The sequence below is a fragment of the Phasianus colchicus genome, chromosome 32, assembly GCF_987193195.1.
Source record: "Phasianus colchicus chromosome 32, bPhaCol1.hap1.1, whole genome shotgun sequence".
NCBI lineage: Eukaryota > Metazoa > Chordata > Aves > Galliformes > Phasianidae > Phasianus > Phasianus colchicus.
Window position 1 is genome coordinate 158,756 of NC_143467.1, and position 10,710 is coordinate 169,465.

The 10,710-nt window shown below is 51.7% G+C and overlaps 1 protein-coding gene across 1 annotated transcript; it reads left to right on the top strand.

Annotated features, from left to right (window-relative positions):
* Positions 1-701: 701 nt before the first annotated feature.
* LOC149913950 (uncharacterized) lies at positions 702-9,392 on the top strand. Its single transcript, XM_090128056.1, has 3 exons — positions 702-3,022; positions 5,911-7,061; positions 9,300-9,392. The coding sequence occupies exons 1-3, from the start codon at positions 1,105-1,107 to the stop codon at positions 9,390-9,392; spliced, it is 3,162 nt and encodes a 1,053-aa protein (XP_089984182.1). The 5' UTR covers positions 702-1,104.
* Positions 9,393-10,710: the final 1,318 nt, after the last annotated feature.

Below are 10,710 nucleotides of genomic sequence, written 5' to 3' on the forward strand. Positions count from 1 at the left end.
TCTTACGGAGCTCGGCGCGGTGAGGCGTAGCGAGCCGCTCTCCTCACCCGTAGCGACGCGCCGCGGAGAGCGGAAGCGTCGTTTCTGCGTCGGGTATTGGAAAGGGCGGTTGATCTGAAGAAGCGCGCTGTGGCGCATCCTTAGAAACAGCTGATGTGAAAAGTAGAAGTTCCGTGCGCACATTAGTAACGTGCTTTAGAAACGCAGTTACCGAGTTACGTGAGAAATCCTTTCTCACAAAGCTGCGGTAGGCTCGAGATGTCCTAAGCGATGTGGGTGTAGTGTTCTGAGCTGGGAAACCCGCTGTGAGGTGGTTCGTTAGGCCAGCAGAAGTGAAACACATAGAACACGCTTTCAAGGAGCCAGGGCCTTTGCACGAAGCAGAGCTGTCCCACTCTGTGGGAACCTCAGGGTGCCGCAGGCGGGCTCCAAGACACTCCCCTCTGTCCTCCTTCCCAGCTTATCTCTGTGCGAGGACAGAGGGATGACCAGAACAGTGACCAGTGTGAAGGGCACAAATGCTAGGGGTAATTAAACAACTAAGAGCTTATGTTTCTGTGCTATCTTGGTGCCTGCCTGTCACGTCCCAACTCCTCACGGAGTGAGACAGTCCGGCCTTGTGTAGAGGCCCTGGCTTCTCTGATGTTTGCTACATCTGTTTTTCTCTTGCTGTGTAGTAGGCGTGGCGAGGAAACGGTATGTGACGGGGTCAGGTTTCCTATGCTCAGGGCTTGCCAAGCGCTGCCCCACAATAGGACAGCGGGTAGGCAAGGGGTGTAGACAAAGCGGGACAAGAATATTTAAGTGCCTGCCACATTTTAATAAATGCCATTTTGCCTCACGCACTCTGGGGTCTGTGTGAGCATTTGGCCCCGGCCCGGTTGGGGTCGGTTTCGCTGGCAAGTGGCGCCCTCGGTCGGCAGAGGACGAACAATGAGAGACTACTACTACAAGTGGTGACCCCGACGTGATCTGCCTATCGAGGGTTAACCACCCGGCGTGCCCGTGAAGCGGAGAAGAGCCTGCGGAGTGGCGGCAGGTCGCTCACGGAAGACACATCGCGGAGAAGAGCCTGCGGAGTGGCGGCAGGTCGCGTGTGTAACCATGGAACAGATTATTAAGGTACTTTTGCAGTTTTGTAAAGACTACTGCGGCAAAAATACCCCTTCAAAGAAGGAGGTAGCCGCGGTGCTGTCGTTTTTAAAAAAGGGAGGGGAGCTGGACTCCCCTCAGCAAGTGCTGGATTCGGGCAGGTGGGATTCGCTCACCTCGGCTCTATGCCAACGCGCCATGAATAACCAAAAGGCTGCTGAATTTAAGACCTGGGGTTTGATACTTGGAGCCCTTAAAGCGGCTAAAGAGGAGGGTAAGCTTAAGGTGGAAAAAGGGGTGGAAAGGGCCCCGGGGGGTGGGTCTTTGTCACCTTGCAGTACTGACGACCAAAGCGTGGCGGACAAGATGGCGACGGTCGCCGCGGCGAGGGGCGGAGAAGAGGAACTCCTGACCGACGCATGTCTACCAACCGCTCCGCCCGCTCCGCCCCCGCCCTACCCTCCGCGGTCGTTATATCCTTCTTTGGAAGAAGAAAAGGCAAGGGCGGGGCTTCGTCCCAAAGGGGGGAGGGACGGGCGTCTACTGACTGATTGGGCTAAAGTAAAGGAGGAGGCACAAGACCGGGGCCTTGCGAACCCGGAGGCATTTCCGGTAGTGATTTCCGATGATGATAACCCGATCTGGGTCCCTCTGGACCCGAAAGCGATAGCGAGGGTGCTTGAGGCAGTTGAAAAGAAAGGATTGAAGTCCCCCCTGACAATGAACGCCTTGGAGACATTAATATTGCCGGGACCCCTGTTACCATACGATATTGAGAACCTGATGCGCATGATTTTGAAACCGGTGCAGTATACGCTTTGGAAGGAGGAATGGCAGGCTAGACTTAGACAAATGTTGGTTACAGCCCAGAACGATCAGGGGAATCCGCTTCACGCGTCTAACCTGCAGAGATTGACGGGTAGTACGCCGGGTATGATCACCGCACATGCTCAGCTTACGGAGCTGAGGCCCGGGGAACTAATAGCCACTACAGACACCGCCCTTGAGGCGTTCAGAAGGCTCGCAAGGAATGCTGAGCCGTCTACTCCGTGGACGGAGATTGCACAAGGTCCCACTGAATCCTTCCAGGATTTTGCGGATAGATTGATCAAGGCAGTGGAGGGATCGGAGCTGCCTAGGGCAGTGCACAGCCCCGTGATCCTGGATTGCCTCTATCAAAAGTCGAGCTCGGACGTACGGGCTCTATTACGGGCAGCGCCAGACAGGTTCCACACCCCCGGGGAGGTCCTTAAGTATGTGATGGACAAGCAAAAGTCTCAATCATCAGTGGCAAGCGAGGTTGCTGCAGCGGTAGCTGGGGTGATGCTAGCGCATGGGGTTGCCGGATGCCAGAGTCCAGATCGCCCGCCTGGGCCATGCTTCAGGTGCGGTCAATTAGGTCATTTTAAGGCACAGTGTAAGAGCAACGGGGGTACAGTGTGCCAAATGTGCGGGAGGAGAGGTCACACTGCACCGCAATGTAGAGCTCGTGGGCTGCGATCTCGAGGTAGGGGGGGTGAGGGTCCCTCTTACGATTCACGGGATTCTCAGGAAAGGCGGGCTTTGGATCTAGGCCTGCCACTAGCTGCGCTATCGTTGAGCTGTGGGGAGCGCCCCTTGGTGAAGATTACAGCCGCAATTACGGAGCTTCCCGCTGGCTCCCCAGGGCCGCGATCTATTTTCCTTACCGCCCTGGTGGACTCAGGAGCGGATGTGACGGTTTTTGCGGAGTCCGACTGGCCGCCCACGTGGCCAACGGGGGCCACTCAAACTATAGCGGGAGTGGGGGGAACTGCTCCAACGCGGAGGTCAGCCAAGCAGATCGAGATAATCGTGGTCAACAGAGACGGTTCCCTGGAGAAGCCCGTCCTGCTAACCCCGCTGGTAGCGCAGGTACCGGGAACCCTGTTGGGGCGAGACTACCTGCGGGGTGTGTCTGCTCGGATAACAAATTTATAGAGGGGGCCACTGTCTGCCGGTTATCAGCGCACTATGCAATCCCGCTGCGCTGGAGGCAGGATGTGCGACCTGTCTGGGTAGATCAGTGGCCCTTGCCGGTTGAAAAGCTTGAAGCGCTTAAAGCATTAGTTTCGCAAGAGCTCCGTTTGGGGCATACAGAACCCTCGCTTAGCCCGTGGAACACTCCGGTGTTCGTCATAAAAAAACGATCGGGTCGATACCGCTTGTTACATGACTTGCGTGCAGTCAATTCCCAGCTAATACCCTTCGGTACAGTCCAACAAGGAGCCCCTGTTTTGTCGGCTGTCCCAGAGGGTTGGGGGGTGGTGGTTATCGACCTGAAGGACTGCTTTTTCTCTATACCCCTTGCCAAAGAGGACCGGGAAGCCTTTGCATTTTCGGTCCCGGCTCCCAACAACCAAGGCCCAACCCAGCGGTATCAATGGAAGGTTCTTCCGCAGGGTATGGCCTGCTCTCCCACGATTTGCCAGCTAGTAGTGGATAGGGTCTTAAACCCTGTCCGGCAGACATTGGAACGGTCCCTTTTGATGCATTATATGGACGACCTGCTGCTAGCCTCTGCAACCTCGCAGGAACTCCAAGCTCTAGAAACACAGGTGATAGCTTCCCTGACATCCGCGGGCTTCTCGATTGCAGGGGAAAAAATTCAGAGGGGGAGCGGAGTGCAGTTTTTAGGATATCGGTTGGGGTCGACGACAACTACCCCAGCTGGTATCAATATCGCGCCCCGGGTGCGTAACCTGTGGGACGTGCAGAAGCTCGTTGGAGCCCTCCAATGGGTGCGGGGAGCCTTGGCGATTCCCCCGCGCCTCATGCAGCCCTTCTATGAGCAGCTCAAGGGCTCTGACCCGAATGACCCGCGGTCATTCACACCAGAAATGGAGGAGGCGTGGAAAGAGATAATTGGTTCCTGCATGCAATCCGCTCTGTCGCGATACAATCCAGATGAAGGGCTGGAAGTGGCCGTGTGCCGATGCGAAAAAGGGGCGGCGGCAGTTATAGGCCACGACCTTGACGCAAGGCCAAAACCACTGTGGTGGCATTTCTCTGTCCAGCCATCTCGAGCCTTCTCTGCGTGGCTAGAAATACTGGCTCGGCTTTTGCGAAAAAGCCGGAATACCGTCGTTCATGTCTTCGGCAAGGAGCCGGCAACCATCTTCCTTCCATTGTCCTTCCGGGATACTCAGCCATTCCCGGATGCAATTGTGCTCGCCCTGGAGGGGACAGGGGCGTCCATTAGGTATTGCACCTCCCTCCCCATCTTCGAACTGGCCAGGCCTTTAAGCTTGTCCCTGCGGTGTAGGGTGCAAGACTCGCCCGTGGAAGGGCCTACCCTGTTTACCGATGCGTCATCATCAACGGGCCAAGGGGCGGTGGTGTGGGAAACAAATGGCCGCTGGGAGTCCACAATCTTCACAGATCCTAGTGCCAGTGTCCAGATGCTTGAGGTCAGGGCTGTTGCGATGGCGATCGCTTATTGGCCTTCCCTTCCCTGCAACATAGTCACAGATTCAGCTTTTGCGGCTAAACTCGCTTTGAAAATGGGCCAAGAAGGTATCCCTAGTACGGAAGCAGCGCTTATTTTAGAAGATGCTCTGAGCACCCGAGTGGAGCCTATAGCAATTTTACATGTGAGAAGTCATTCGGAGGTACCAGGATTCTTCACGGAGGGTAACGCCAAGGCAGATGCCGCGGCGGGTATTCGAGTCCTCACATTGAGAAAGGCGAAAGACCTCCATACTAGGCTCCATATCGGGGCGAGAGCACTGGCTCGCGCCTGCGACATTCCTGTTGCATCTGCGAGGGATGTGGTGAGGGCCTGTCCTCACTGCAACATGGCCCCAGCTATAGGGGCTGGAGTAAACCCTCGAGGCCTAGAACCGCGGCAGATTTGGCAGACAGACTTCACCTGGGAGCCGAGTCTTTCCCCAAGGCCATGGTTAGCAGTCACTGTGGACACGGCATCGACCATGATTGTGGCCACGCAACACGCGAAGACTAGCTCTACTGCAGCCCAATCCCATTGGGCGGTGGCAATCGCAACCCTTGGGCTACCAGAGCAGATCAAAACGGACAATGGGTCCTGCTTCACATCGCACTCCACACAGCGCTGGCTTGCGTCCTGGGAGATCAGACACGTTACAGGTATTCCAGGGAATTCACAAGGGCAAGCCATCGTGGAGAGAGCCAACCGTTTGCTCAAAGAGAAGATTGCGGTTCTTAGGGAGGGGGAGGGATACAAGAACAAGATCCCTGTATCAAGACACCCGGAGATACTAGCGAAAGCTTTGTTTTCCCTTAATCACTTTGAACGGGGAAATGCCAGACGGACCCCGGTGGAGAACCACTGGCGGCCTACTGTCCTAGAAGAGGGCCCCCCAGTGAAAGTTAAGACAGAGACGGGGACATGGGAGTCAGGCTGGAAAGTTTTAGTCTGGGGTAGGGGGTACGCAGCAGTGCGGAACGCAGACACTGGGAGCGTCATCTGGGTGCCAGCTAGGAAGGTAAAACCTGACTTGTCTGAGAAGGACCAGTAACGGGGGACACTGAGTTTCTTGCAGGAACGGAGTGTTATGGAGCCATCCGGAGGGAAACTTGGCCAGTCGGAAGGAAGAATGTCGGCCGGGGTAAGGACGCGACCGAGGACGCAGCCAACGAGAAATTGTGTCTTCCTTCTCAGTATAAGCCTTGTGGTCGTTCTTTCGGTGCAGGGGTCGGAGTGTGCTCACCTCATATCGCAGCCAGGGAATTTATGGGTTACTTGGGCAAATAAGACGGGCCAAAACGGCTTTTGCCTTAGTTTACAATCGGCAACATCGCCTTTTCGCACCTGCCTAGTAGGTATCCCTCAATACACGTTAGAAGCCTTTGCGAGGTACACCACAAACCATTCCGCTTGCCGTAACGACACAGATCTAGCAAGCCAAACGGCATGTTTGATAAAATCTCTGAATGTGTCTCTCCCATGGGATCCACAAGAATTAGATATCTTGGGGTCGCAGAAGGTACGAAATGGGTCGCATAATGGCATGCGTACCTGTATTACCTTTGGGTCAGTGTGCTGGAAGGAAAGTAACTTTATTACCTGCGACTTGTTTGACGGGGTATTCGACGGCTCCGAGGGATTGAAAGGACAACTGCAGGCCTTAATTGCCCGGTGGGCAGGCACAGATCCGCGGCTGAAGCCATACAACGAGACCTCTTGGACTGTGGTCAGTCCTGCGAACACGGAGGCTTTCTCCATTACTTCGGGTTATTGCGGGTATACCAAAAATGAAACACGGGTCTTCACAGGGCGCAATACAACCTGCTTGTCAAAGGGTGGGGTCCTTTCTAAATCTAGCGGTAGATCCTCATTTAATTGTACGGCAGTTTGGGACTTTTATGGGTATGGGTTCACTTTCAAACGGGGGGTCAACGAGGTGCTATGGAATAACAAAACGGCTAAGGCGTTGCCCCCTGGAATCTTCTTGATCTGTGGGGATAGAGCCTGGCAGGGCATCCCGCACAATGCCTTAGGAGGGCCCTGTTACCTAGGGGAGCTGACATTACTGTCTCCGAATTTCACGACATGGATGCAGTATGGCCCGAACATCACGGGTCACCATCGCCGCCGAAAGCGTTCGAGCCCTCTCCCGGAGAATTGTAACGACGAGGTAGAGTTATGGAGTGCCACAGCACGGATATTCGCATCATTTTTCGCCCCTGGGGTTGCTGCAGCACAGAGCTTGGCTCAGATAGAACGCCTAGCATGTTGGTCAGTTAAGCAGGTGAATTTAACAACATTAATATTGAATGCGATGCTAGAAGACACGAACAGCATTCGGCATGCGGTGCTGCAAAACAGAGCAGCCATCGACTTCTTGCTCCTGGCACAGGGGCATGGATGTGAAGACCTAGAAGGAATGTGTTGCTTCAATCTTAGCGACCACAGTGTATCCATCCATAAAGCGCTGAAAGCCCTGCGAGACCATACGGAGAAGATCCAGGTGCCTCACGCACTCTGGGGTCTGTGTGAGCATTTGGCCCCGGCCCGGTTGGGGTCGGTTTCGCTGGCAAGTGGCGCCCTCGGTCGGCAGAGGACGAACAATGAGAGACTACTACTACATTGCTGGCAGTTTCTTATCTAACAGAACAACTCTACAGTATGTTTTCTAATCCCTAACACGCTATACTCGCATTGTTTGGACCATTTAACAACTATTCAGTTTTGCAAGAAAGAATTAATCACATAATTCAGTAATAATGTTTTAAAACATGCCGCTAACATACCTAGTATTTTACTTCTTAGATCACTATTTCTAAGGATAAGTTACAGAATACAAATGCATGATGTTCTACTTCTTCAAACCAGCTGCTCTTATTAATGTCAAATGCAGAAACAACATTCCATTCCCACAATTCCCCCCTCTTTTTCTTTCAAAGTGTTGACTTCTGCAATTCCTTTTTTTCTTTTTTCTTTTTTTCTTTTTTTAAAGGTACGATTCTAAAAACTTCTTCATTTTCTTCATTCTCCATTTCGTCTAATATCATCATTTTATCCGAGTGCGGTGGTGGTTCCACTGCTGTTTGCTTAGGCAGCGCAGTTTCTGTTAATCGCTGCACCAATCCCCCCACGCAGGGGATAATACAGCAACCGACGGCCGTCAGGACTCCTGCTGCCACAGTCAAAGAAGTAAATAAGGACACAATCATCCCTTTCCATTTGCCAAACCAGGACTCCAAACACCCAGTGAGGGAATTACCTATTCCTGAGTTTTCTGCTAATTCACTGGCAAGAGTAGTAAGCCCCCGTAATGCTCTAGTTATTGTGCCAGCTGGGGCTGTGTTATTTGCGATAAAGGTACAGCATTGGGTGCCCAACATCACACACACACACCCTTTTTCAGCTAATATCATGTCTAGGGCGATCCTATTCTCCCAGGCCATCCTGCTTGTAGCATCCAATTGTTCTGCAATTCCCTTTATTGCCTCCTTTGTATAGTTTATAAATCTCTGCTGATTGTAATAGATGTAGTTTATACAATCTACATTTTTGTTAATTGTCACCCACCAGAATAGAGATTCAAATCCTGCAGCAATTGATTTCTAGCCTTAAATTCATCAGGGACACCTCTGGGCACCCCAATTGAGTCTTTATATATTGTATCATCATCAAATGGGATTCCTAAACCTCTTCTGTTCCTTTTGCGAATGTGTGATAGATCCTTCTCAAATGCCAGAGTGAACGGTATAGCCAGTTGAACAAGTGCACAGGTACCTCCCCAATGAGATGGGAGAGTGGACCGTAAGATCTTCCCACCACAATGCCACCAGAGATCCGCTCTGGGGATTCCCAGCCTTGAATAGTTCCCCGCCAAATCCTTCGTAACATCCAAGGTTCCACTGCACAGTGAGAAATTCCCTATAGGCCTGGTAGCCCTCACACCCTGCCTTGAGAGACAAGCTGTACGGTTACCTATGGCCATGGAGAATGCAGGAGGGATTTTGGCATCTATCTCTGATATCCGGGGAAACAACAGGGAGAGTGATTTTCAGGCTTCATTTTCCCAGGCTGTTTTCTCCTGGTACAGGGCAACCATACATTGCATCCCTTGGGAATCCTTGGTCCACCCCGGAGGAAGGGGTACTACCTGAGCTACATGCCATCCCAATGCACAAGCATTGTCGGAGCTCGGCGGGAGACAAACACACGACCACAGAATTGATCAGAAAGTCTCAACTTTAATCAGAAGATTGCGTGCATTTATGTTGGCGCTAATGAAGCTCATACACATTGCAAAGCCCGAGCTCCTGATAGGCTCTTCAGCTACTTGTTGCCCCAGCCCTTCTTTGTACTTTTTGTGATTAGACCATGCCATTCATCTTTCTTATTTCTACATTCTCCTGCCTTCCTACACATCCTGTTAGTTTGCTCAAGGACTCTCTCCTCGTTAGCCTTGTTTACATCCTGTTACATTGCTCAAGGACTCTCGTCTCATTAGCCGAATACTGTCTGTGTGGCCTTTCTCAGCCAGCCAGGTCTCAATCACGCTCTCCACACCCACATTGTTCAGAACATTGAAAATCTACTGCAGTTTTGTGAGAACCCTAATCACACTACAAGGAAGGATGCATACATACAGCGATTACACACACCATCCCCACAAACAACTTCTTTAACCAGTGCAATTTGGGAAGCCAGGAAGTCACGTCGGTTTCAGCTCACATCGTCTTATGTTGTGCAGTATTTCACTCTGGTGCCATATCTTATCGCCATCTGCTTCAGTTCTACCACTCTGACCTACATGAACACAACAATATCATTTATTGCTGCATGAACTCCTTCTTGTGCACCTAACAACATACCTGAAGCCCTTCTACATTGCAATACCACCCAGGCCAAGCTTTGGATGCTTTCCCCTCTTCCCTTCTTCCCTTCTTCCCTCCCCTCCCCTCCCCTCCCCTCCCCTCCCCTCCCCTCCCCTCCCTTTCCCTCCCATCCCCTTCCCTTCCCTTCCCTCCCCTTCCCTTCGTAGGAAATATCCAAATAATTTTCTAGGATGGTATCTCTGATAAAGCAGATTTTATTCGCAATTGCAATGGCGGGCCTCCTGCAAGCAGGAGAGCCCTGAGAAAACAGTGTTACATCTTTTATCCCCTACTGCCTGACGCTTCTCTCTTTCTGCCCTGGTTCCTCATTGACTGAGTACTGCAGGTTCACCCTCTTTCGTGACGTTTCACTAATCATACAAATACCAAGTAAGCATAAATCTTTGCCGCCCAAACACAAATACCTTAATTGTTTAATTGCCTTCTAACAATTGCTTTCTCAACAAACATTTGGTCGCAGTTTTTGGATGTCTGTTTTACAACATAAACATAGCCTCTTGATTGTTTAATTACCCCCCTAACATTTGTCCCCCTTTTACACTGGGTCACTGTTCTGGTCATTCATCTGTCCTTGCATAGAAATAAGCTCGTGAGGAGGATAGAGGGGAGCATCTTGGAGCCTGCCTGTGGCATCCTAACATTCCCACACAGTGGGACAGTTCTGCTTTGTGTAAAGGCCCTGACTCCTTGTAGGTTTGTTAGATGTATTTCGCTTCTGCCGGTCTAATGAACAACGTTACAGTAGGTTTTCTAGTTCAGAATACTATACCCACATTGTTTAGAACATTGAAAATCTACTGCAGTTTTGAGAGAAAGAATTTGTTAGGTACTTCAGTAATTATGTTTCTACAACATGCCGCTAACATATACAGTGTTTTACTTCTTAGATCAACTATTGCTAAGGATAAGTTACAGAATACAAATGCATTATGTTCTACTTCTTCAAACCAATTGCTACTTTTTAATATCAAATGAAGAAACAACATTCCCTTCCCTTCTCCCCTTTTTTTCCCTTCTTCCCTTTTTTTTCCCGTTTTTCCATTTCCCTCCCTCCCTCCCTCCCTCCCTCCCCCCTCCCTCCCTCCCTCCCCCCCTCCCTCCCTCCCTCCCTCCCTCTCCCCCCTCCCTCCCTCCCTCCCTCCCTCCCTCTCCCCCCTCCCTCCCTCCCTCCCTCCCTATCAGCCTGGCTCTCAAGCTGTTGTCCAGATGCCCGTCTTCCTTTTCCCACACCTCCATGCTCTGCCCACAACCCCCTGTTTGGCTGCA

Bases quoted from the DNA above. Each gene is read 5' to 3' on its own strand.
- LOC149913950 (XM_090128056.1), top strand. From the start codon at position 1,105: ATGGAACAGATTATTAAGGTACTTTTGCAGTTTTGTAAAGACTACTGC. The intron at 3,023-5,910 runs GTGTGTCTGCTC...GCACCTGCCTAG, and splicing joins GGGGCGAGACTACCTGCGGG to TAGGTATCCCTCAATACACG. The intron at 7,062-9,299 runs GTGCCTCACGCA...TATGTTGTGCAG, and splicing joins ACCATACGGAGAAGATCCAG to TATTTCACTCTGGTGCCATA.